Source organism: Grampus griseus (assembly GCF_964374135.1).
Source record: "Grampus griseus genome assembly, chromosome: 14".
Lineage (NCBI taxonomy): Eukaryota > Metazoa > Chordata > Mammalia > Artiodactyla > Delphinidae > Grampus > Grampus griseus.
Window position 1 is genome coordinate 59236290 of NC_139008.1, and position 26257 is coordinate 59262546.

At 43.1% G+C, this 26257-nt stretch overlaps 1 protein-coding gene across 1 annotated transcript in view; it reads left to right on the forward strand.

Annotated features, from left to right (window-relative positions):
- The window catches only part of DNAAF9 (dynein axonemal assembly factor 9), a gene marked incomplete at its 5' end in the record, with an annotated part of 148332 nt that overhangs the window by 99942 nt on the left and 22133 nt on the right, over positions 1 to 26257 (forward strand). The window contains 8 exons of the mRNA XM_082669478.1: positions 3925 to 4071; positions 5140 to 5228; positions 5649 to 5750; positions 6009 to 6126; positions 8019 to 8107; positions 9979 to 10137; positions 15430 to 15555; positions 23576 to 23613. Coding sequence (XP_082525604.1) covers positions 3925 to 4071; positions 5140 to 5228; positions 5649 to 5750; positions 6009 to 6126; positions 8019 to 8107; positions 9979 to 10137; positions 15430 to 15555; positions 23576 to 23613 — 868 coding nt within the window. The remainder of the gene's footprint in view (positions 1 to 3924; positions 4072 to 5139; positions 5229 to 5648; positions 5751 to 6008; positions 6127 to 8018; positions 8108 to 9978; positions 10138 to 15429; positions 15556 to 23575; positions 23614 to 26257) is intronic.

Below are 26257 nucleotides of genomic sequence, written 5' to 3' on the forward strand. Positions count from 1 at the left end.
AATAACTCCCTGTCTTCCCTCTACCACCACAGGGCAGGATGTTAGGAACCAGCACTGCCCTTGAGGCAGGCAGGCAGGAAAGTCATGGAGAGGCTCTTGTGAGCCATAGGGGTAGCTATGAGTTTCTCCTAGCCTGTACCCTTTGGCCAGGGCACAGCTCATCACAGTGTGACACCAGAGCAGAGGGCAGGCTCTCCACCCTGTGTGGTCTCAGCCTCAAAACCAGCTTGTTTGGGAGCCGGGACAGAGACCGGGTAAAGTGGTTTGGTCAGATAGCTCTGAAAATGAATTATGTGAGCAAGTCAGAAAGAGTTATGTCTTTCTTCCACATAGAACCTGGTTCCTTAAAGGCTGTTCAAAAATGCAGACAGACCAACCAGACAGGTTAGATGGCTATATTAGGTGAAAGCTTTGATATTTGATATTAATTAGGTTAAAGAGTCTTCCAACATCAGGAAGGAAAGGGTGAAACTTAAGGGCTGGAATGATAAGTTACCTAATTTTGGGGTGGGTGGGGATGGATTTTTAACTCATATCAAAAATGAAAATAAACTTCTGAGAAAATTAAATATTTTAAAATTTCATAAGTAGAAAGAAGGGTATAGTTACAAATTATTTTTCTTATGAGAACTTTTTTAAATTTAATTTTTATTTTATATTGGGGTGTAGTTGATTTACAGTGTATTAGTTTCAGGTGTACAGCAAAGCGATTCAGTTATACATTTACATATATCCATTCTTTTTCAGATTCTGATGAGAACTTTTAAGATCTACTGTCTTAGACATATATATTATTAAATGATCACCACAATAAGTCCAGTTAAGGAGAATATAAAAATGAATATTTATTAAATCTTTAGGGACAGGAAGACTTTCTAATCTAAGCTTAGAAATGATACAAGAAATTCTAAAGAAACAGTTTATCAGATTTGACCACTTAAGGATTTTTTAACTTTTTGCTGATAATTTATTGAAATATACTCTAAGTGCAATTAACTGGCTACAGGGACTTATTGTACAACACAGGGAATATAGCCAATATTTTATAATAACTATAAATAGAATATAACCCTTAAAAATTGTGAATCACTATGTTGTACACCTGAAATTTATATAATATTGTACATCAGCTATACCTAAAAAAAGCATGTAAAATATCTCATAATATTTTTATATTGATTACATTTAAAATATTGTGGATATGTTCGATTGAATAAAATATATTATAAATACATACATACATACAGTTTAACTGTATCTGTTTAAAGTTTTGACAGATGTATATATTCATGAAACCACCAGCACAGTCAAGATACAGATTTTTGTCACCCCCCAAAAGTTTTCTAATACCTTTTTGCAGATCATCTTTTCCCCCAGCTTCTGGCTTTAGGCAACCACTTACTAGCTTTCTGTCACTGTAGATTAGTTTGCATTTTCTAAAATGTTATATAAATGGACATGATACATTCTGTACCCTTTTGAGCCTGGCATTTTTCACTCAACATGATTTTTAGGTCATCCATGTTGTTGTGTGTATCAATAGTTTTTCCTTTTTATTGCTTTATTGATGAGTAGTATTCCACTGTATGGATGTAGCATAAAATTTATCACACTAATAATTTAAAACTCTAAAAAGTATTCAAAAGGGGAATTAAAAGACAAAAACACAAACCAGGAAAACTGTTTTTGGTGATTAAAAAAAAAATGAGTTGCTGTTTCTTTTCTATGAAGAGCTCTAACTTTATCAACATGAAAACACTGAGTGCCAGGTCATGGATGTTCAGAGGACGTGAGGTTAGTTAACAGATACGTGGAAGCACATCAGATGCATGCTACCACTAATGTAAATTACCACTAATGTAAATTAGTAAATTAGTAAAGAGTAGATAAAAGGTACAGTGAAGTAAACAAAAGGTGAAGTGGAATTTATAATATGAATGTCCAGTCATAGTGGTGGGTTAAGAGGGGAGTCAGATGCAGCCTTTGAAAACGTTTACAGATAGTTTACAACAACATGGTAGATGCGAATGGTAGATTAAGTTTTAAAAGCAAGATATGAAACTGTAAAAGTGAATATGATTTCCCAATACATAAAAAAGGGAAGTCAATGAATGAATAGGAAGAATAGACTAGAAGGAAAAGTACTAAAATGTTAGCTGTAGTTGGAGTTGGGTGATGGGACCTTGGATTAATTTTTTTAACCTTTAGTCTCTATTCTATTTTTATATTTTTCTCAAATTTTTATTTAATGAACATACGACTTTCATAATGAAATCTTAAATTATTAAAAAAAAAAAAAAAGGGACTTCCCTGGCCGTCCAATGGTTAAGACCCCATGCTCCCAATGCAGCAGGCCCAGGTTTGGGCCCAGGTTTGGTCCCTGGTTGGGGAGCTAAAATCCCACATAACACAACTAAGCCCATGTGCTGCAACTAGAGAAGCCCACAGCCAAAAATCAATAAATAAAAATTTTAAAGTATATATAAACTAACTTTAAAAAAAAACCTTTTCCTCTAAGATCAGGAGCAAGACGAAAATACTTGCTTTTGCCACGTCTATTCAACATAGTATTGGAAGTCCTAGCCAGAGCAATTAGGCGAGCAAAAGAAATAAAAGGCATTTAAATTGGAAAGAAAGAAGTAAAAGTAGCTCTGTTCATGGATGACATGATTTATATGTAGAAATTCCTAAAGATTACACACACACACACACACACACACACACACACAAACTGTTAGAATTAACAAACGAATCACCAACGTTGCAGAATATGAAATAAACAGATAAAAGAACAGTTGCATTTCTGTACCCAAACTGTGAATAATCCGAAACGGTTCTTAAGGAAACAATTCCAGTAAATTTAACCAAGGAGTTGAAAGACTTAAAACACCAAAATCCACAAAACATTGCTGAAAGAAATTAAAGAAGACCTAAATAAATGGTAAGACATCCCACGTTCATGGGCTGGAAAACTTAATATTAAAATAAGATGATAGTACTACCCAAAGCAATCAATAGATTCAGGGCAATTCCTGTTAAAACCCCAATGGCATTTTTTGCAGAAATGAAAAAACCCATCCTGAAATTCATATGGAATCTCAAGGGACTCCCTTGCCAAAATAGCCAAAATGATCTTGAAAAAGAAGAAAGTTGGAGGACTCACACTTCCTAATTTCAAAACTAGCTACAGAGCTACAATAATTGTAACAGTGTGGTATTGGTGTAAGATTAGATATGTAGACCAATGGAGCAGAATAGAGAGCCCAAAAAGAAAGTCTTGCTTATATGGTCAAATGATTTTCAACAAGGGTGCCAAGATCATTCAATGAGAAGAGGACAGTCTTTTCAACAAACAGTGCTGGAAAAACTGGATATCCACATGCAAAAGAATGAAGTTAGACTCTTACCTTACACTGTATACAAAAAAAAACTCAAAATGGAGTATAAGCCTAAATGTGGGAACGAAAACTATTAAATTCTTAGAAGAAAACATAGGAGTAAATCCTCGTGACCTTGGATTAGGCAGCAGTTTCTTGGATTTGACACCAAAAGCACAGACAACAAAAGAAAAAAATATATAAGTTGGACTTCATCAAATTTTAAAACTTCTCTGCATCAAAAGACTCTATTAAGAATGTGAAATGCAGCCCACAGAATGGGAGAAAATATTTGCAAATCATTTATCCGATAAGGGATTAATATCCTAGGAAGAGATGATATTTTCAGTTTAGGAGAAAAGACCCTGTACTTCCTATATCTCCTAAAACTGGGTGTGGGTAAGCACATCTATAACTGAATCCCAGTAAACCACGTAATGTGAAAATAACTGGACTGACATTCACCATATGTGTTCTGACAGTAGATGTGAGGGCTTGTATCATGCATATGGCTTTTCTCAGTGATGCTCCCTCTTTTTCTCTTTAGGATTCCACCAGTATTGTTGCTGCCCTTCTGATAGACTTCAAAAGTTCATTGCTTCCCCATCTTCCAGTGCATTTCCGTGGATCAAACAATTTTCTGATGATTGCCCTTTTCCCCAAATCCAAGATATACCAAACATTTTACTCAGAGGTAACATCAATCATTATTCAGCAAAACAATTACTACCCTTTTTCCTAGCAATTTAGTTGGTAAGGCAATGTTTCAGGGCTAACAGTGAGGTGCTGAGAGGGAGAGTTGGGAGGGCTGGTGTGAGGGTGGCTGCTTCTGATCTTTTTGGGTTCTGGAATAGACTCTTGCCATTGAAAGGTGAGAACCTAAAGGAACTGAACAAAAGGCTTTCTAACTTCTAAGAAAAATATTCTTTGTTCCTTATAAGTCATAATTAGACTCATTTTCCTTTTAGCTACTTTATTGAGTTGTTAGGCCCAACCTACTGGGTCAGAGCTCTCTACCCCACCCCAAACTCTCGCTCCCCATGGTTCATAGGCCCTGCCCTTGCAAGTGGTTCCACCTGGCAGGCTGCACACCATAGGCTTTCAGCACAGATTGCACGAGTGAGGGAGCTCACCAAGAATTATACAGCCTACTTAGAGACCAAGCAGTAGCCAGAGTCATACAAATGGCCAGTCTTATTCTGGTGGAAATGCTTGGAAAGGTGTGGTGCAACAGCTTTTGAGAGGACAGTCCCTCCCTCAGGATAGACTCGTAGAACAGGGAGGAGGCAAGAACTGGCCTTGGCTGCAGAGCGGCTTTTAGGGCCTGTCTGTGTCTCCATCTTACTGCCAGCTGGTCCTTCTACCTCCTTGTGCTTGTCCTTTCAGTCTAGGAACCTAGAGATTCTCTTCAGCTATTCCTCTGCCTCTAGGCAGGAGTTGCTTGAACTCCTTCTGTCTGGCCCTATCACCAGGGAAAACATGCCCCTGCTGCCAGAACAGTATTACCTGATACCTTCCTCTGTGCTTCCTGGCCTCTTAAGGAGCAGAATCCCTGGGAGAAGAACCCAGAAAGAAATTCTAGTTTTTAAAAATACAGAACAGAATTGCTTCAGGCCTCTATTTTTGGAACAAACTTGTTTGTTATGATGGTTTTTCTCTGTACTGACAGTCTAGATTTTCAACAGCCATCAAATCCCCATGTGGGTTCCATATCCTGTTGTTGGGTTAAAAGTGTTCTTTGCTCAAATTCTGTTTTGTTTAGGTCTTCTCCCCCTGGCAACAGCAGGCTAACTCAGGGCTGTCTTTAAAAGTGATCCAGGAAGATGGATTATCTGTGGAACAAAAGAGATTGTAAGTGGCTGCCTTCAGTGTTTATGCTTGCTTCCCTAGGCTGTGTGTGTCTGCTCTCTCTGCAGGATGACTTGTGTTATGTAACACAGGGGTCCTGGCTTCTGAAAGGGCCGACACAATCATTCCAGTGCTGCCAACTTGCAGGTAGCCAGTGCCCTTGGGGAACAAAAGTCAAGAGAGATGAAATCCACCAAGAATCAGAAACCTGTAGTATTACCAAAGGTTTTAGGCCAGGCTTCCTATGTGGGCAAACCAGTCATCTTGCATTAATGCCGAATTTTGCTTAAGTCAGTGAGATGCTTGTTTTAGAAGTATTGACTCTGTCACGGGACTTTGGCTTGAAAATATCAGAACAAGTTATGTAAAGTATGTTTGCTGTAGAGAGATGGAATTCTAATCTGTGAGCCTTTGATATTCCAGACACTCCAGTGCACAGAAGCTCTTCAGTGTCCTGAGCCATTCTGCTGGGGAGAAACGGAGTCCTCTAAAGCTACTCTCAGCCAAACTCCCAGAGCTGGATGGGTGAGCTCTGTTTTTCTGTTTCTGACTTTTGAAATGTCAGAAACCTCAGAGTTGGTGCTTTCTAAGCTCCATTTTCTTTCTTTATAGCTTCTTAAGAATAATTATAAAAAGTAGTAGTGACACACCATATACAATTTTATTCTCTAGAGATATTCACTAAGGTTTCTTTTCAGCAATTAAATAAGTTTATCATGTGAATGGGCACATTCAGGCAAGGCTGGTGATGGTAACATAATAGCATTGTTTTTCTTTTTCTAGGTTTCTCCAGCATTTTGCCGTCAGCAGCGTTAGTCGGGAACCCATGATGAGGACCCATCTCCCTGTCCTGCTGCAGCAAGCTGAAATCAACCCTACTCACACAGTAGAAAATGACAAGGTACAGCAGCTCACCAAATAAGCTGGGAATTCATGGGAAGATAATCCTGATAGCCTGCCCTTAATCTTCAGTGTCAATTAACAAAAGGAGCTCAGGCAGAGTCCCTTTTATAAGACTCTCCACCTCCCTGGATACTGATGTAATGATACACATGAAACCTGCTCTATATAATGACTGTGTACAGGCATCTACATTAACCCCAGCTGAGCCCCATAGCAATGATGAAACCCTGGCATATTGCTGTGCCTTCCCCTTGCTCCTCCAGGTCTTCCAAACTCCTGCTCAGTACTCTCATGCCATCAGCTCTTTCTGGTTGCAAGGACTTACCTGACACATTGAGCTTCGTAAGGGGAAGTGTTAGCAAGACCTTGCTAGCACCACCAGGATAAGGTGACACTTTATAAACACTGTCTTCCCAAGAGTGGATTTTAATCTGCTCCTGCTTCACACGCCTCTCCTCTTGACTCCTCCCACCATTTCTTTGGAACCATATGTCATAATATGCTCAAAGAGGGCATTTATTTCTGTGCAAATCTAGAAGACACTCAGATGCAAAAGGAAATAGAAGCATTAAGCAGTCAGAAGCCTCATTTTTCCCTTAAGCAAGAGTTTAAAAATGAAAATGTTATATTTTACATATTTTTTTAATATATGTATTGATATTTCATATAACAAAGTGCTACAGGACTGGCCTTAAAGTAAGAAGGTATCTGGCTGTGAGCATGTTTGCTGGGATTTGAGAGGCTGAGGCGTAGGTGCTGAGGAATGGGAACCAAGATGGAGAAATTTGGATGGGAAGAGTATAAACAGAAAGTCAGTTACATGGAGTACTGCCCACAGGCACAGAAAGGGATACATACTAAGGGTCTGGTCAGAGGGGAGGAGGGAGAACTGTTTCCCATAAAAGAGGCATCCATAGCCATCTCTGTGCTGATGGGACTAGCTCAAGTGATGAGTGCCACCAAGTTGAACTTCACTCCAGACCTGTCCCAGTGAGTCTTGTGTATTGTGAAATAAAACATACTTAAAGAAGCCCTTGCCATGCTATGTCACTGACATCGTTATCCTTCAGCAAATGCACGGTTCCTTTCTTCCTCTGCTTGACCCCTTCTTTGTTGGTGAATTTCTTGAGTTGCTTTGGAATGTCTGCCTGCAGAGGGCCCTGTTTTCATGTGGTCGTGTGCCAAGATTAGGAAAGTGCAGCCTGGCACCTCTTCTCCCCATCAAGATTGAGAAGTGCTTCCTCCACCCAGTTTGTTTCCTTAGCTCAGGCCCTGTGGCTTGGAAGGCACAGGCCACTCCCCTCCTTCGCTGAGTTTACGACACCAATTTAGCCTGTGGCATTTTTGTCCCAAACCTCCTTTCTGCCCAGTATTTTCCATTATACTTTTTTTGTTTTTTTAGCTTATTGGGTATAGCTGCTTCACAATGTTGTGCTAGTTTCTGCTGTACAGCGAAGTGAATCAGCCATATTTATGCACATATCCCCTCACTTCTGGATTTCCCTCCCATCTAGGTCACCACAGAGCGTTGAGTAGAGTTCCCTGTGCTATACAGCAGGCTCTCACTAGTTATCTGTTCCACACATAGACTGATCTAGTCACAGCCTGCTCCATGGAAATTATTATAGTAACGCTACATTGTTGTATATGGTGTTTGCTATGTGCCAGACACTGTTGCATGCATTTTGTTTACATATATTAACTTAGCTAATCATTACATCCACCCTGCAAGGTAGATTCTGTTGTGAGCCCAAGGTCACATAGCTAGTGAGTGCTGGTGCTGAGGTTCAAACCCATAGAACCTGGCTCAAGAAGTCAGTTCTTTTAACCTCTTGCACAACGCTGCCTCCCAGTTGAATCACAAACCCACATGGCTTTTCTTTCATGTAGGTAATTATCAGCATTGTAACTGGCCTCCCAGGCTGTCATGCTAGCGAGCTCTGTGCTTTTCTGGTCACTCTGCATAAGGAATACGGCAGGTTAGTATGGCTGCTGCCTTTGCTTTGGGGAAAGGGATTCTATGTCTGGGTCTGCCTTGGCACTGGGAAACCTTCTTGTATTCTAGTTTGGCTTGTATTCTAGTTTGGCAAGATAGACAGTTAACCAGATAAGGAAAATAGTATATTAGCTAGTGAAAAGTGCTATGGAGAAATTAATGCAGAGAATGCTATAGGGAGTGCTGGGCTGGGGGAGGGATTCCAGTTTTAAATTGGGTACTCAAGGAAGACCTCACTGAGAAGGTGACATTTGAGCAAAGGCCTGAGGAAATGGGGGAATGAACCCTTGGGTATCTGGGCAAGAGCCCTGTAGCAGCAGGACCAGCATGGGCAGAGGCCTGGGAATGTGCCTGGTCAGCAGGGGAATTCAGGACCAGGGTGGTTAGAACTTGAGAGCTGGTGGATGTGATCCTTCCGTGACCACAAGGGGACTGCGTGAGCTCAGGTGGAACTGGGACATGCTGGCTTAGGCAAAATTGGGGAAATCATTCATCCATCACTTCCATTTGGCTGGCAGATTGCTAAACAACCCTTGCCGACCAGGCTTTTTTTTTTTTTTTTTTTGCGGTACGCGGGCCTCTCACTGTTGTGGCCTCTCCCGTTGCGGAGCACAGGCTCCGGACGCGCAGGCTCAGCGGCCATGGCTCACGGGCCTAGCCGCTCCACAGCATGTGGGATCTTCCCGGACCGGGGCACGAACCCATGTCCCCTGCATCGGCAGGTGGACTCTCAACCACTGCGCCACCAGGGAAGCCCCCCGACCAGGCTTTTAATAACTAGTTGCTCTACCTCAAAGTAAGGGATACTGGGCTTCCCTGGTGGTACAGTGGTTAAGAATCCACCTGCCAATGTAGGGGACATGGGTTCGAGCCCTGGTCCAGGAAGATCCCACTTAGTTGCTGCGGAGCAACTAAGCCCATGTGCCACAACTACTGAGCCTGCTCTCTAGAGCCCGCGAGCCACAACTCCTGAAGCCTGTGTGCCTAGAGCCCGTGCTCTGCAACAAGAGAAACCACCACAGTGAGAAGCTCGCGCACCGCAACAAAGAGTAGCCCCCGCTTGCAACTAGAGAAAGCCCGCACACAGCAGCAAAGACCCAACACAACCAAAAATAAATAAATTAAATAAATAAATTTATTTAAAAAAAAAAAAGGCAAGGCATCCTGCAGGAGGCCATATAGCAGAATTGAGAAGACTGAAATCACCTAGAAGTTTGGGAGTTTAGAGTGGGAGATTGTGGGGGGGGCGCTGTGGGGAGCCTCCTTCATGAGTACTCAATAGCTAACGAGTTCCTCCCTCATTTCCATTGCTTTTGTTCTGTAAAGAATCTGAATTCTTCACCCTACCCATTATCCCATTATTCTTTTTTTTGACTGTGCCACGTGGCATGTGCGATCTCAGTTCCCCAACCAGGAATTGAACCTGGGCCACTGCAGTGAAAGTGCTGAATCCTAACCACTGGGCCCCTAGGGAACTCCCCCTCCCTCCATTACTTATTCTTAGCAAGAATTTTACTGAAAACTGGACTGAAGCCATTTTACTGAATGATCTTTCAGGAAGCGACTGCCTGTTCAGGAGTCTTTCTCAACTCTGAAATCTGTTGGTCATGTGCTTATCTGACCTTTTTTCCTGTGGCAAGGCATTTCCTGCCAAAAGCTCCAGTGGTAGTGATTGCAGGATACAGGGCTCCCCACCCAGCCAGTGCACTCTGCCTATTTCTGTGGTGCCAGGATTGCTTTCTCCTGTATGGGTTCACTGGACAGAGAGTCTGTGGGTGTACTGGTCACATTTGAATCCACTGGCAGAGCCTATGGGCCTGGTCCTCATGCTGAGATTACACTTGCCATTTCCAGGTGGATGGTATACCGTCAAGTCATGGACAGCTCCGAATGTTTTCACGCTGCCCACTTCCAGAGATACCTTTCCAGTGCCCTGGAGGCCCAACAGAACTGCTCTGCCCGCCAGTCAGCCTACATACGCAAGAAGACCAGACTACTGGTGGTGTTACAAGGGTGAGCTCTGGAAGCCTTTTGGGGATAGTGGGGTAGGGTGGTGACCTTGCCATTATTGTTATTTCATGTGTGGCTAACTTGGGGCACAGAACAAACACACATGCATGAGAAGTGTCTGTGTTACACAGATATGCCTTCAACAAGAACTGTTGCCATCCTGTGGCCCAGAGTGACTGGTGAAGATTGCACACAAGTTTTAAGTTTGGCCTCAACATCATAATATCCTCAGAAGGCAGAGAGTTAGGGAGGTGGTTTTCTGGGCAAGATTCTTTGATAATTCTTCTAACAGTAATGGTCCCTAAGCTTCTTCCTTTGCCACCGAGGCAAGGGAGCTTCAGTTTTTTCAGTCCTCCCTCCTGTGGAGTTGCAGAGACAGTCCCCACACTCTAGTCTCGAGCCCCATCATCCACGGAATGGCTAGTGCAGGAGGGTTTCCTTGGACCCTCAGTGAGGAGGATGAATAATCCAGTTGGGCAAGGAGCTCCCTGTGAGGACAGTTTCGGAGTGTGTACCACTGCTTGGGGAGCCCTGGCTGCAAGGAGCTTCCCTTGACCTGTTCTAAGAGCTTCCAGGGAGGAAGCAGGCCCATCATCCCCTGGGCCCAGAGGAGAACGTGTCAGATCAGGAAAACATGGGCTGTGCTCTTTGCTGCTGTCATTATAGTTGGTGATAAAGAAGCTTTTGGCAGTTCTCACAAAGTGCTTTTGTGCTATGCTGTGTTTTTTTGTGCTCATAATAATTAGTATTTGCAACTGGCTAATTATTTCCAGTAGAGAATAGGCCTGGATCCAAAACCCTGTTTGGTCTCTGGGGTGTGATGGTGAGGACTGGAGGAAAGCCAGGCCGATGGTGCTGCAGGAGGCAGGTGGGAGTATGTGCCCTGCCAGGCCATCTTTCCTCTTCTTTAGATCTTGTTCTTACACCTGCTTTGGGCTTCCCTTCTGTTGACCCTTTTGTCCTACTAGTGGGCTGAGGTTGTGGAAGCCACAGAGCCAGAAGGCTAGAAACCACTTGTTTTCCATCGCTTCTAATGGTCAAAGGAATGGGTTGGCCTAGCTTCATCACCTCCTGCTGCTTCTCCAGAGTTGAGTCATTGGGGCTGTGGACCTGGAGTCAAATTTGGTAGCTTGACATTGTGCAGCTGAGGTCATTTCCATCTTCCATTACTTCAGAAAGCATTGTTGACTCCTTGTCTCTAACTGTACAAGTCTGCAAAAGTGCTAGCTGTCCTGGCTGCTCTGGACTGCAGTGACAGTGTATGGCCAGCCCACTTGTACTCTCAGACCCAGTTCTTGCCCAGTCATAGCCCCAGGACACTAGGAACCTCAGATGTATTTCCTGCTGTGGTGCTCACTATGACACTGTTATTACAGGCTGGGCCCATTCTCTTGAGGCACAGCAGGGAACACATGGCAGCCTCTTTGTAGCATGTCCATCTCCTTGGGGCTGGGCCTGAGAGCCCAGTATTGAGGTTGTTGGTGAGGGGACACCCCAGAGGCTTCTCAAGTTGAGAATTTTATTCCTTGAATGTGGCCTTTATTTTGATTTACAGGATTCTGTGCTGTAGGGCAGAGTTTTCTTTTGCCCCTAGAGTGGCCTGGTCCCATTCTACTTACTACAGCAGGTAGGCAGTGGTACTGAGCTTTGACATCAAGTGGATTATTAGGTTGTTGTTTTAAAAATTAATGTATTTTGAAATGATAAAATTTCAGGAATGGAGGACTGATTAGTGGTTGCCAGGAGTTAGGGATGGGAGTTGGGGGCAGGAGGGAGGTGGGTGTGGTTATAAAAGGGCAACATAAGCAAGCTTTGTGGTGAGGAACTGTTCAGTATCTTTATCGTGGTGGTGGAGCCTACACAGGTGACAAAATTGTATAGAACTTAATACATACACAAATAAGTAAAACTGTGGAAATCTGAGTTTTAATAATTTTAAGGAATTTGAGGGGCTGTATTTGTTTATACTCTGGAACATTGTAAAATTATTCTTTACATTATCTACATTTAAAACAGTATTGCGCAAAACAAAAATTGAATTAATGTAAAACGAGGTAAAATTGTAGGCTTAAATTGCAAATGTAAAATAGAGCCCGAAAGACAATTGTATGGAATATGTTGTTTCAGAGGAAAGAAAGTTAAAGCCCTGCTGGGTTTTTCGTTTCTGTTTTTTTGGGGGGTTTTGTGTTTTTTTTGCAGTACGTGGGCCTCTCACTGTTGTGGCCTCTCCTGTTGCGGAGCACAGCCTCCAGACGCACAGGCTCAGCAGCCATGGCTCACGGGCCCAGCCGCTCCGTGGCACGTGGGGTCTTCCCGGACCGGGGCATGAACCTGTGTCCCCTGCATCGGCAGGCAGACTCTCAACCACTGCGCCACCAGGGAAGCCCTTGTTTTTGTTTTTAATAAAGAGAATACTGACAAGAAAGAGGCAATACAAAGAGTTAGTTTTTTGCCTTCATCATGCAGTTGGGGCAGTTTAGCCAGAGTGGCCAGGTACAGGCTTCATCAGTTGGATCGGTGTGCATCCTTCTGAGGTGAGGGCTGCCTCCTGCTGTCTGGAAGCCATGCCCAGGATGGTTATAAGGCAGGGGCTGGGCAGTAAGGGAGGGCATTAGCAGGCACACCATTAACAAGTAGAGTGATTGACACCAAAGACCTGCTGTCTGCTTCAGTGGCTCCTGGCTGCAGTGCCCAGATGCTTCACCTAGATACATTGGCCTCACCAAGAAGCCTGGGGCCTGTTTTTTGCTCTAACTTTTTTCCATTAAAATCAGTGAAAATTAATGTAATCCTCTGAAAACTTGGAAATTCCCCAGTCACCCTGTCTAAGGGAAATCTATTGTATTAAAATTGCCAAAATCCTCAGGACTGACTTATAAATGTTTCAGTTCTTTTTTTTTAAATTAAGATGATTATTATTTTTTATTTATGGTTGTGTTGGGTCTTCATTGCTGCACACGGGCTTTCTCTAGTTGCGGTGAGCGGGAGCTACTCTTCATTGCGGTGCGCCAGCTTCTCATTGCAGTGGCTTCACTTGCTGTGGAGCACGGGCTCTAGGTGCGCGGGCTTCAGTAGTTGTGGCTCGCGGGCTCTAGAGCGCAGGCTCAGTAGTTGTGGTGCACAGGCTTAGTTGCTCCGCGGCATGTGGGATCTTCCTGGACCAGGGATCAAACCCATGTCCCCTGCATTGGCAGGTGGATTCTTAACCACTACACCACCAGGGAAGTCCCTTTCAGTTCTTTTTAGACCTAAGAAATGAGAGTCTCTACAGCTTGTACCAAACATGGAAAGTAAAAAGCCCCCAGACACTTTTCTTTAGAAGAAGAGGAAAAAGCTGATGCTGAGGAGCAAGGCTAGGGCACTTCACCATGAGCATTAAGGCCATTAAACACAACTACAAAGAGATTTAAGGCAGTTTGTAAGCTTTGGGCCTGCTTACCAGAGTGTTACTGCAGTGTGAGGGGCTCTCCTAGCATCTAGGACCATCCAAACACTACAGAACCAGTGGAAAGCACTCTACATGGTCATATACACACATGCCCAGGCAGTGGGAGAAGCCTTCAAGAGAAACCAGGGAGCAGAGGGCTCGCTCTTTGTAGAACCTAGCACACCATGTTCTCTACTGAAGCGCCCACTGCTGTTTGGTCAGGACTGAGGCAGACCTGGGGTTGGGGGTGCTAATGTTGTTGTGTGGAGTAAAGTCAAGTACCGTTGTACAAATGAATTGTTTGTAGGAACTCAGGAAATAGCCCAGGCAGGCTGTACCTATCCCCCCAGCCCCAGGCTAAGACCAGGTCTGTATGATCAGCAAGGCTGCCCATCAGATTTGCCTTTTCCTCCGTAAGAACTGACCTTTTGTGATAGACTGGGTCAGTCAGGACAGTGTTCTTGGAGTGGCCAGGGGTCTGCCTGGAGTTCAATGTCCAGTTCATTCACCTGCCTTGCTTTAGGCACCATTGATTACAGCACCCAGCAACTACCTTACATTCTTATTGCAGAGACACATAATAAGCAAATTAGAAAATACAGTGTATGTAGCTGTAGTCAGTGCTTTGGAGAAGAATTGGGGTGAGGGTGGGGAGTATCAAGAGAGAGGATTGCTATATCCCATAGGCTGCATGAAGTCAGAGGACACCTCTCTCATAAGATGCCAATTGAGCAGAGACCCGAAGCGAGTTGAGGCAGTGAGGCTTGCAGACATCTGAGGAAAAGAGCATTACAGGAGAGGGGACAGGGAGTGCAAAGGTGAAATTATACCTGGCACGTTCAGGGAAGAGCCAGGAGGTCAAAGTAGTTAGATTCAGGTACAGGAAGAAATAGTAAGAAATTAAACTCATCCCTGCAGTGCGGGTCAGATCTTAGAGGGCTGTGTGGGCCATTGTAAGAGCTTTGGCTTTCAGGCCAAAGGGGGGATGGAAGCCACTCACTCAGTGGCTTACCTGATGGGGTTAGTATGACCCCTCTAACTTTTGTGTTGAAAACAGGTTATAGGGAGATACAAAGACAGATACAAAAAAAAACAAAAAAAACACACAAAAAAAAAAACACAAAAAAAAATACAAAAAAAAAAAAAGACAGATACAGATACAAAGACAGAAGCAGTTTGGACTCAGTGGTAGAGTGGGAGTATGAGCATAGTTATATTTTAAAGATTAAGAAAAAATGGAGTAAAAGAAGATGCCAAACAAACCTTTGGCCTCGCAGCTGAAAGAGTGGAATCTCCTCTGCTGAGAAGGACAAGACCTCAAGAGGAGCAGATGTGGGAGAGTTGGATCAGGAACATATTAAGTTGTAATTGAAAACATCAAATTGGCCCTGGAGGGAGTTCCAGGCAGGAGATACAAATGCAGTTGGTGTTTGACATGTGTCTACTGACTTGGAGATATGTCTCATAATCCCTCTTTCTCTTGCCTGCATGTTCTGTGAGATGAAAGGAGAGGAAAGAGCTATTAAAGAAAATATACCAATGCGGGAGATCCTAACTTGATTAGAAAACACCAAATCCCACCCTCAGAGCCCCAGGGTCACCTGCAGGCTTCTCATAAGGGGAGTGGGCAGTAGGGTTCTTTCTTCCACTCACTCTTGCGGTTAGAACTAATGGAACTCGGAAATACAGAAGCACTGTGGACTCCAGGGGCTCTAAATCATGAAGTGGGGTGACCCCAAGGAACCTAGTCGCAGTCTCCCCCTTTTGGTTTTCCTTCCACCCTTACTCAGCCACTCGGCAAGCATAACCCTCTTCCCGCACTCTAAAGCGTCAATCGGTAAACTAATTATTCCCTTTTTCCCCCCCAGCTACACAGATGTTATTGATGTTGTCCAGGCCCTGCAGATACATCCAGATTCAAATGTCAAGTCCTCCTTCACCATTGGTGCCATCACAGTGTGTGTGGAGCCCCTGAGCTGCTACATGGAGCACAGGTACATACTTAGGACCACCTCTGGCCCACAGGGTGTGTTGTGTTTAAGTGTACAGAAAGCAGTTTTCTCCCACCTCCCAGTAGGAGACACATCTTTACATGTGCTTATGTTTTGGAATGCATCAGTCTACCTTATATGTAATAAATGCCCAGTTGTCATTTGATTAGTGCTAGGTCCTCAGAGCCAGCATTTGGACTGGCAGCTTCTCACCACTTTGTGCACTGAAAAGTCACCCTTCTAGGACAGTGGGACTTGAAATAGCTTCTCCCAGAAAAAAAGAATGCCTATGGCAGGCTTTTATTTTCCTCTTTACTGCAGGGGAGGGGCTTTGTGTCCCAAGGCACTTGGAGTACCTCACAGATACTTTTTCATGTGGTTAAGCCATCTTAAAGCATCTTACCTCAGTTAATGACACTTATTCTCATTACAAACAGGTGAACTTTTTTTTCTACTTTGGAAGTAATAACAAAGAAAATTGAGTATAATTCACTCATAATCTCACTCAATGTTAACTATTATAATTTTTGTGAATTCCTTTCTGGTCTTTTATGTGCATGCTTTTTTACAGTTGTGGTATACATATAATTTTATATCCTTCTTCTTAGGTTAACGTATAGACATGTTATGTAAGTGAACATATATATGTTCCTGCAATTACAGTGGTAATTACATTTTGATTGGGTATGTAATCATTATGTGCATATATGGACATAATAGTCTTAACCAGCTCCGCATTGTTGGTAACATAGGATGTCTCCAGCTTTTCACTATCATAAATAATGCTATGAGAACATCTTTATCCATATAAATTTCTGAAATTTCAGATAATTTCCTTAGAATAGATTCCTCAAAGATATTAATTAATTGTATGATAGTTTTATTACTCTTTATTCATATTTCCAAATTGCTTTCTGAGTGGGTTTTGCAGTTTATACTGCCTCAGTGGTATCTAGAAGTACCTATTTCATCATGAGAGAAATCCTCACTGGGAAGTGTCAAACATTACAGTGTCCCTTCATAGAGCTATTTGACTTCCTCTCCCTTTAGCCTAGTAGAATGTATCCAAGGTCTTTAATCATGTGGTTTTTCTGGCTAGTCCATATTATTATCATCTCCTGGTAACTGATTGATCTATCCTTAGATCTTCATCTGGAAAAGCTCCCTTCTCGAGTCCCAAGTTGATATCTTTAGACTTCTCGTAGAATTTACATTAGAAGTTACTTCCCTAGTCACCTTAACTGATCCCAAGAAATGTCTTCACCATTCTCCCTTCTCTTTAGCTCTGACCTAGGTTCTGCTCTCCCATAATAAAGCTAAGGTGGTCTATTTTTCCTTCTGCCTTAGGTTAGGTTATTGTAGTGAATGCTGAGCATCCCCATTGTACTTCAGAATGCCATATTGAGTCTTACATGCCACTCTTTCTACCATCCATGTCTCTTCTTTTTCTGAAGTTTTTACGTAAAGATGAATGAAAGCAGAAAGGGGTCTAACAGGGGACTAGACACTACTAGACATATTAACATAGAAAGGTAGGAAAAGATAGTAATAAACAAAGAACAGACAAAGGTTACACTCTAGACAAGCACTCTTCTACACCGTCAATAAAAAGTTAAGGAGAAGAGAAACTAACAGGGTGGTGAGGGAAGAGCTCAAGGAAGAGATATAAAAGGTCTGGGGAAATGGGGAGGAGGGATCTTCCTGGGGTATTGGAAATGTTCTAAAACAGAATTGTGGCAATGGTTGCACAACTCTGTAAACAATTTACTAAAAATAATCATTGAATTGTATACTTTAAATGAGTAAATTTTATGGTGTACAGGTTATAAATAAAGCAGTTAAATAGAAAAGATCGGGGAAAAGGAATTTAGCTGACAAAAGCAGCTGAAAGATAAACTGTTAGAGTCCTAGAAAGAAAATAAAAATTTCACTATAGAAATGAAAATCTCAAAGCAGTGAGAAGTAAAAGTAGACACTGCTAAAACAAAATGGAAAGGAAATACGGAATTCCCGGGAGGTCCAGTGGTTAGGACTCCTCCCTTCTACTGCAGGGGGCACAGATCCAGTCCCTGGTCGGGGAACTAAGATCTCACAAGCCACACAGCCAAAAAAAAATTTTGAGAGGAAATAGACAAAGAAGTGAAGACAATTAGAGAAAAGAGAGGAATTATAGAATACAGATTTAGCTTTTGCAAGGACAGAAATCATTTCTGTTTAATGCTTAGTACATAGTAAGTGCTCATGAAGTGTCTGTGGAATAAATGAGTGTGCCAGCATGTGAGGAATAAGTGTCCTTGAAGAGAATTAAATAAGTAAATCAATAAACAAGCTAAAGATAAGCATATAATCTCTTTAAATATAGAAATAAGGGTAAAGTATATGAATTATAGTTATGGAATATAAAAATACAAATGACAAAATCAGGTGGGTTAAAAAGTATAAGAGATTAGGACTTCCCTGGTGGCGCAGTGGTTAAGAATCTGCCTGCCAATGCAGGGAACACGGGTTTGAGCCCTGGTCCGGGCATATCCCACATGCCACGGAGCAACTAAGCCCATGCGCCACAACTACTGAGCCTGTGCTCTAGAGCCCGTGAGCCACAACTACTGAAGCCCACGCACCTAGAGCCCGTGCTCCGCAACAAGAGAAGTCACCGCAATGAGAAGCAAGTGCACCGCAAAGAAGAGTAGCCCCCGCTCACCGCAACTAGAGAAAGCCCGTGTGCAGCAATGAAGACCCAATGCAGCCAAAAAAAAAAAAGTATAAGAGATCAAAAATAATATTTGTCAATAAATCAAAATTACTGATTTGCTCAGTTTTTAGATATTAATGAGAAATTTCCAAATTTACTTTTGAATCCATTCCAGAAAGTAATTTACTATAGTGGTTTACTAATGCTCTGTTGGAAAACTAATGATTAGCCCCTGTGCATGGGCTGTGGAGCTATTCTGTTTCATGTGCATGGGGGTGCATGTGGAATAGAATAAGAGAATTACGGGACTCATGATCAAGAATAGAAAGTTATTGGGACTTCCCTGGTGGTCCAGCAGTTAAGACTCTGCACTCCCAGCACAGGGGGCCGGGGTTCAATCCCTGGTCAGGGAACTAGATCCCACATGCCTTAACTAGAAAATCCCATGTGCCACAACTAAGACCCGGTGGCTCAGCCAAGTAAATAAATAAATATATTTTTTTTAAAAACTTGGTTAAAAAAAAAAGAATAGAAAGTTATTAAATAACATTAATCCCATTCCATTAAGAAAAAAATTAAGTGGGCCAGTGTTAAGCCCATAATTTTTTTTTTTTTAAAGAAGATGTTGGGGGTAGGAGTTTATTAATTAATTAATTAATTTTTGCTGTGTTGGGTCTTCGTTTCTGTGCGAGGGCTTTCTCTAGTTGTGGCAAGCGGGGGCCACTCTTCATCGTGGTGCGCGGGCCTCTCACTATCGCGGCCTCTCTTGTTGTGGAGCACAGGCTCCAGACGCGCAGGCTCAGTAGTTGTGGCTCCCGGGCCTAGTTGCTCCGCGGCATGTGGGATCTTCCCAGACCAGGGCTCAAACCTGTGTCCCCTGCATTAGCAGGCAGATTCTCAACCACTGTGCCACCAGGGAAGCCCAGCCCATAAATTTTTAAAAAGCAAAAACAATCTGGGAATTCCCTGGCAGTCCAGTGGTTAGGACTTGGTGCTTTCACTGCCCTGGCCTGGGTTCGCTCCCTGGTTGGGGAACTAAGATCCTGCAAGCTGCATGGCATGGCCAAAAGAAAGAAAGAAACAAAGGAGGGGGAGGGAGGGAGGGAGGAAGGAAGGAAAGGAGGGAGGGAGGGAGGGAGGGAGGAAGGAAGGGAGGGAGGAAGGAAGGGAGGAAGGAATCCATCCTTACATAGCCAACTGTGGTAGATTAAAATTATGGCCAGAGCAGAAGCAGCCCCTCCCATCAAGACCTGAAGAGTCGAATCTACTTCTCACCTGGGCATTGTGACTAGGCTTTGGCCAGTGGGACATCAAGAAGCATGAAACAAGCCAAGGCTTGAAAAGCATTTACACATTGGGGTTTGCCCTCTCTTGCTTCTGGGAGCTAAGACCACCATATGAAGAAGCCTGGGCTAGGCTGCTTGAGGATGAAAGACCATGTGGAGAGAGAGGCCCAGCCATCCATTCCTACCATTTGGACTGAGACCCCAGTTGGGCCTGTGAGTGAGACCATTTTAGATAATCATCAGCCCCAGCTGAGCTGCCCCAGGCCAAAACAACTGCCCATTCAACCTATAGAATCATGAGAAATAATAAATCATCATTATTTTAAGCCACTTAGTTTTGGGGTGATTTTTTATACTGCAACAGTGTAAGAAAATAGGTACACATATACACTCTTTTTTTTTTCCATACACTGTTGATAGGAATGTAAAATGATTTACTCTCTTTGGAGACAAATATGGCCATTCCATTGCTCAAATTTTATCATACAGTTATATTTTTACAAATGTGCAAAGATATATAGGTATAGGGGTGTTTGTTTCTGGCAGAATTTTTAATTCCAAACAGTAGAGCCCACTCCAGCATGTCTAGCTGGGGAGGAATTTACTAATGTACATTATAGCTTGCAGAGTCTCTAGGAGGGTCAGGCTGTATTGGCTAGGCAGCCAGGTGGAACACTCAAACTTCCTGTAGGGCTGCCCCGGTGAAGGGGATATCTCAACCACTTCTTCCACCAGAAAATGGAGTCTGCTTACCATACATTCCCTCACTCACCATGCTCATTGCCACTTGGAGTCTAGGTGGTAGAACTTCAGCCATATGCCTGCACCAGACGGCAAGAAAGGCTGGAAAAGCAGTTTTCTGCCATTTACGCCAGGGACGGGCTTCCCAATTCCAAGTCTGGGAAAGGTGTTTAGAAGGTACTGGGCAGTCTGAAATATGACAGGTGTGCTCTGCAATGTTCAAGACAACACTATTAATAATATCAAAGAACTGGAAATAATCCAAATGCTCAATTAGTAAGTGACTGGTTAAATTTGGGGATATTCATAATGGACTGCTATGCAGGCATTTTTTAAATTCAAGTAGATTTTTATCTTCTAACATAGAAAATGGCCATGATATTTTATGAAGTGAGAAAAACAAATTACCAAAACAATGTATATTTTTTAAATGTTTACTTGTATACGCATAGAAAATATCTAGAAGGATACATGCCAGACTGTGAAATGGTTGTTCCTTCTGGGAAATGACCAGTTCCTTGGGGGCAAATGTTGGATGATGGGAAAACCATTTGATATTTTATAGTATCACATATATTGCTTCTTTTAATGTAACAGCTTTATTGAAGTTTCTGTGGATATACTTATTCTGGACATTTCATGAATGGAATCATATAATATGTGGCCTTTTGTGTCTGGCTTCTTTCAGGGTTCATCCATGTTGTAGCATGTGTCAGTGTTTCATTCCTTTTTATTGACAAATATTTCATTGTATGGATATATCACATCTTTTTTATCCATTCATCAGTTGATGGACATTTGAGTTATTTGCATCTTTTGGCTATCATAAATATACTGCTATGAATGTTTATGTATTAAGTTTTCATATGGTTGTATGTTTTCTGTTCTCTTGGGTAGAATTACTGGGTCATATGGTAACTGTATATTTAACTTTTTTTTTTTTTTTTTTTTTTTTATTTAACTTTTTGAGGAACTGCAAACTTACCCAAAGCCACTATACCATTTGCATCCTCATCAGCAATGTATGAGGGTTCCCATTTCTCCACATCTTCACCAATACTTGTTATTTGTCTGTCTTCAATAATATTACAGTTTAGGGCTTCCCTGGTGGCGCAGTGGTTGAGAGTCTGCCTGCCAATGCAGGGGACACGGGTTTGTGCCCTGGTCCGGGAGGATCCCACATGCCGGAGCGGCTGGGCCCGTGAGCCATGGCCGCTGGGCCTGTGCGTCCGGAGCCTGTGCTCCGCAACGGGAGAGGCCACAGCAGTGAGAGGCCCGCGTACCGCAAAAAAAAAAAATAATAATAATAATATTACAGTTTAGTAGGGAGGACGATATGCAGAGAAGGAAAGGAGTGAGCCAACATTTGTTTTCCACTGTTTGTTAGACACTGTGATGCTTTACCCCTTTCAAACCTCAAAATCCCCTTTAGGTATTTTGGGAGGCATTTAAGGTAGGCATCATTACCATGTTTTACCATGAGGAAGCTGTTGCTCAGAAAAGTTAAATAATTTTCCAAATGCCACACCCATGACATGTACACAATTAATCATGATATAGGGTAGGAAGTGCTGTAATAAAAGATTCATGTAATTTTATAAGAATTATAAAAAAGCAATAACTCATAGTTGGATTAGTAAAGAAAGCCAGCATATGAATTTGAAGGACAGGGATGCCAGAGATGCCAAGATATGAGAAGAAATTGCATGCATGTGCAAGTCCATGTGTTCTGAGTATTTTCTTTGCACCTGTTTAAAGTGAGCAGCTTAATGGCCCTCTACCCTGTCAGGGGTTTAAAACATGAGCATCCAACCTGTGATTGTATAAGATGCCTTGAGGGGAAACATTGCTCAGCCTTGTCTAAGATGCCACTGGTGTGAATTTCTGTGGGCTACTGCAAGAAAGCAAGCAGGGCACTGAGAAGGGCTTTTAAGGGCATGTACTCTAAAGTCACAGGTACTTACTTGATGGGGACAGTCATTTTTCTAAGAATGCATTTGCTGTGTGGCTGGCCATTCAGTGGACTATGAATGCAGTGAAGTCAGTGACCTCTATTCTTGGGAGACTCTGGTGCGGATGTCTCTTCCTTTGCTCCAGGGCTCCTGACCTTGCTCAGAGCACATGGGGATTCTCCCATGGAATTCTTTAGAAACCATGAAGGAGTCAGGCAAGTGAACTAGATCCACAGCCCAAAGTTGTATTCATCCAGCACACTCATCCACCAAATTTGGTTCCAAATGCTGTGTGTCTGGCTGTTGTCAGAAATCAAATTAAAAGATGAGGATTTGCCACCACCAAGAAAATTGCAGGAGAGAAACTCCCCTCAGTGTTTTGAACAGCACTAATACCTGCCAACTACACCAGCAACAATTCAGAGGGTGGCTTCATCAAGCATCTTATTTGCAGGGGAAGAAAGCACAGGAGCTCTGTGGTGCCAAATGAACCCGGGTCCCTGTATAAGCTCTCCCATTTCCTAGCTGCATGTGGGACCTTGGGCCAAGTGCTTAGCTTGCTTAGCCAACCTAAACCCACTCTTTGTGGTTTTTAGGTAGCCAAGGCACAGGGTGGATGTGAGAATAAAATTGTATATATGAACTGCTTGCACAGTGCCCAGCCCGTGGTAAGAACTTGATAAAAGGCAGCTATTCTCATTAGTGTTAGCTTTCTTCTCTAAGAAGAGCACTGTGGTGTTTTAGAAGTTTTAAAGCACTGAGAATATGGGCTTTTCTCTGGAGCTTACTGCAGAGCTACAGTTGTTAACTCACACTTTGGATTAGTCACCCTCAATCCAATCAGTCAGTTTCCTACATTTCATTCACCGTTTGAGCTCAGAATAGGATTAAAGGGAAACCAGGATTCTGTTGTGCACATAAAGGGAAATATGGCAACTTTGGTACTGAAGGCCCTTGGCACAGTTAGGTAAAATAATTCTCATTTTCCCTTGAAATTTCCCCTTTACTGTCAGGACAGTATCTCTTTGGGAGGGTGGAAAAGAAGACCAAGTTCTCTTTCTCCATTTCTTATAGTCTTGAGAGCTGGCCCTGTCCTCAGTATCCCCTCTTCAACATTCCACCAAGAGTTGGCCACTTTGGGACTTCTGTGGGGTTTCTGGCTTAGGGGACTTTGGTTCAAAGCTATGAAAACCTTTTGTATAATCATGGCTATCCTTAATGTTCAGTGTTGCCTGCCCGTTGCCCCACTGAGTAAGTCATCTTGTATGTTAGTGATATTCACATTTTTGTGAGAAATAACCAATGAAAATTCTGAGATTAATGGTTTTAAAATATTTCTTTTTTCTCCCTAGCTTTCTCTTTCCTAAATGTCTCGACCAGTGTTCACAAGGTAAGCAATATGCTCTGTTTTCGCTTGCAAGCCTTTCAAATTATGTTTAGATGCGACAGACTTTTCTTCATGCTCCCACCTACCATTCTGAAATCTAAAGCAAATAAAACTGATCCAGGGAAGACTTGGGCATTTTTTGCTTTTATCATATTTGATAGGCAGATTTCTTCCGAGAGTTTGTCTCTTAATGATAATAAATTGCCATGGCAACACCTCTTCTGAGCTGGCCTTAAGTCTGCCCTGGCCTTCCAGCTAATGTCAGTGGACTGAATAGGTATTCCTAGCCTGTGGATCAGCAAGATTTTGATGCATTTCTCCTGTCCCATGAGTGAGAATATGGCCGAGTAGAACCTCCTCCCTTAGTCCCCTGCTACATATACTGAAATTTTCCACGTCTCCTTTATAACATTTAGAAAAATCCACACATCCTGTAGGTTACACTCATCCTTGCATTGTCCTACCTTCTGGCAGCCTGGGAGCAGCACTTTTTAGTCATATTAGCTATGATGGCTGGAGACCCAGAATAAATTCTAAATTTCCTACAGTTAGTGATAAAATACTTATTGTTGTCAGAAGGCCTGGGGTCTGGGCTTCCTGAAACAGCCCAGCAAGTAGAAATCAGATGGAAGAAAAGAACTCAGTGTCACCAGCACGGTTTTGCCCTGCTGATGCCATTGCCAATCCACAGGGAATGGAGACAACAGAGCATTCGTAGAGCTGTTGTCTTGGGGAAGAGCTGAGCTGGAGGCTGTGCAGGGCAGGAGGCCGGGTCACTGGAGAGAAGAATGTGTGTGTTGGACTGCTGCACCAGGGAGTCTCAAGTCTAGCTTTTAGAGGCCCCTGTTGCTTTCTAGGCACTGCACCCCAGAAGCAGAGTTGAATGGAGGTTGGCTGGGTCTATCTACCGTGTCCACCCCAGGTAGATTAAAGAGATTTTATAGGGGCTGGGTTAGTAGGATCTGGTAACAGACTAGATGGGGGGACATTGAAAAAGGGGGTATCTGGAGTGACTCCTAGGTTTCTAGCTTGGGAGATTGGAAAGGTTGGTGGTACCTATCCTTGAAATAGACTACATAGGAGAAAACATAGGTCCAGGAGATAACCAAAGAGAGCTGTCTGGTCCTTCGATAAATGTTTGGAAGTCATGATCAAAGCCAACGGTGTGGGCTGTAGTAAGCCCCTCTGACTATATGATCGATCATATAGTGATCGATCACATAACTGATCACATGAAGATTGCCACCCTAGTGCCCCTTGGCTTCTTGACACTTTCTCCTTCAGTGCCCCTCTTCTTTTTTTGCATGTGGGAAAAAGATGATCAGGCTACCTTGGCAAAGAACCTTAAGCAAGTGTTCTGTCTTTACTGTCCATGAACCTGGGCCAGTATTGCAAGAGGAAAGCTCTTTTAGGCCAAGACAGAATGAGTTCTGTCTGGGATTTTGTAGGCATATTTCATTAGCACTGCCTTCCAACTCATTGTTCAAAGGTAATGTGTGTCAATTCTGTACTTATATAAAGAAAGCTAGGGTGGGGGTGGGAGGACTTCCCTGGTGGTCCAGTGGTTAAGAATCCGCCTTCCAACGCAGGGAACTCGGGTTCGATCCCTGGTCGGGGAACTAAGATCCCACATGCTGCGGGGCAACTAAGCGCGTGCACTGCAACTGCTGAGCATGCGAGCCACAACTAGAGAGCCTGCATGCCACAACTACAGAGCCCACACGCTTTGGAGCCCGCATGCCACAAGAAGAGAGAAGCCTGTACACCACCACAAAAGATCTCATGTGCCACAACTAAGACCCAACGCAGCCAAAAATTAAATAAATAATTTTTTTTTTTTTTTTTTTTGCGGTACGCGGGCCTCTCACTGCTGTGGCCTCTCCCGTTGCGGAGCACAGGCTCCGGACGCTCAGGTTCAGTGGCCATGGCTCACGGGCCCAGCCGCTCCGCGGCATGTGGGATCCTCCCAGACCAGGGCACGAACCCGTGTCCCCTGCATCGGCAGGCGGACTCTCAACCACTGCACCACCAGGGAAGCCCAAATAAATATGTTTTTAAGAAAAGAATTAAAAGAAAAAAAAAAAAAAAGAAAGCCAGGGGAATTCCCTGGCAGTCCAGTGGTTAGGACTGCCACAGCCTGGGTTCAGTGCCACAGTCACTCCCACAGCCTGGGTTCAGTCCCTGGTTGGAGGCGTAAAAAAAAAAAAAGAAAGCTGGGAATGTGATCAGATGTAGACAGATAACCTTGAGGCCATATATGCTGTTTTCTGAACTGCAAAGGGCTTGTTAAGTGATAGTGCCTTGGTAGACATCTTCCCCTTACATCTGGGCCAAGAGGACACTATAGACTGATCTGACCTAATTCACCATGGGCATGGACCTTCTGGGGAGAGAGGAGATAAAATGCAAGTATTTCTTCTTCCTCAGAGATTTGGTGGCTCTCTTAGAGGTAGAATCTGCCACCGGTAGACAAACATTTTACTTCCTAAGGGAGCAGTTGCCTCCCTTCGCTCCTGTTCATGAGTTAAGCTCCCTGATTCATTGCTTTTACAACAAAGGATTATTTTACAATGAGAAAAGCACTGTATTGCAGCCACAAGATGATGTGTGTATTACAGAGATCCAAGGATTAGGAAATAATCTCAAT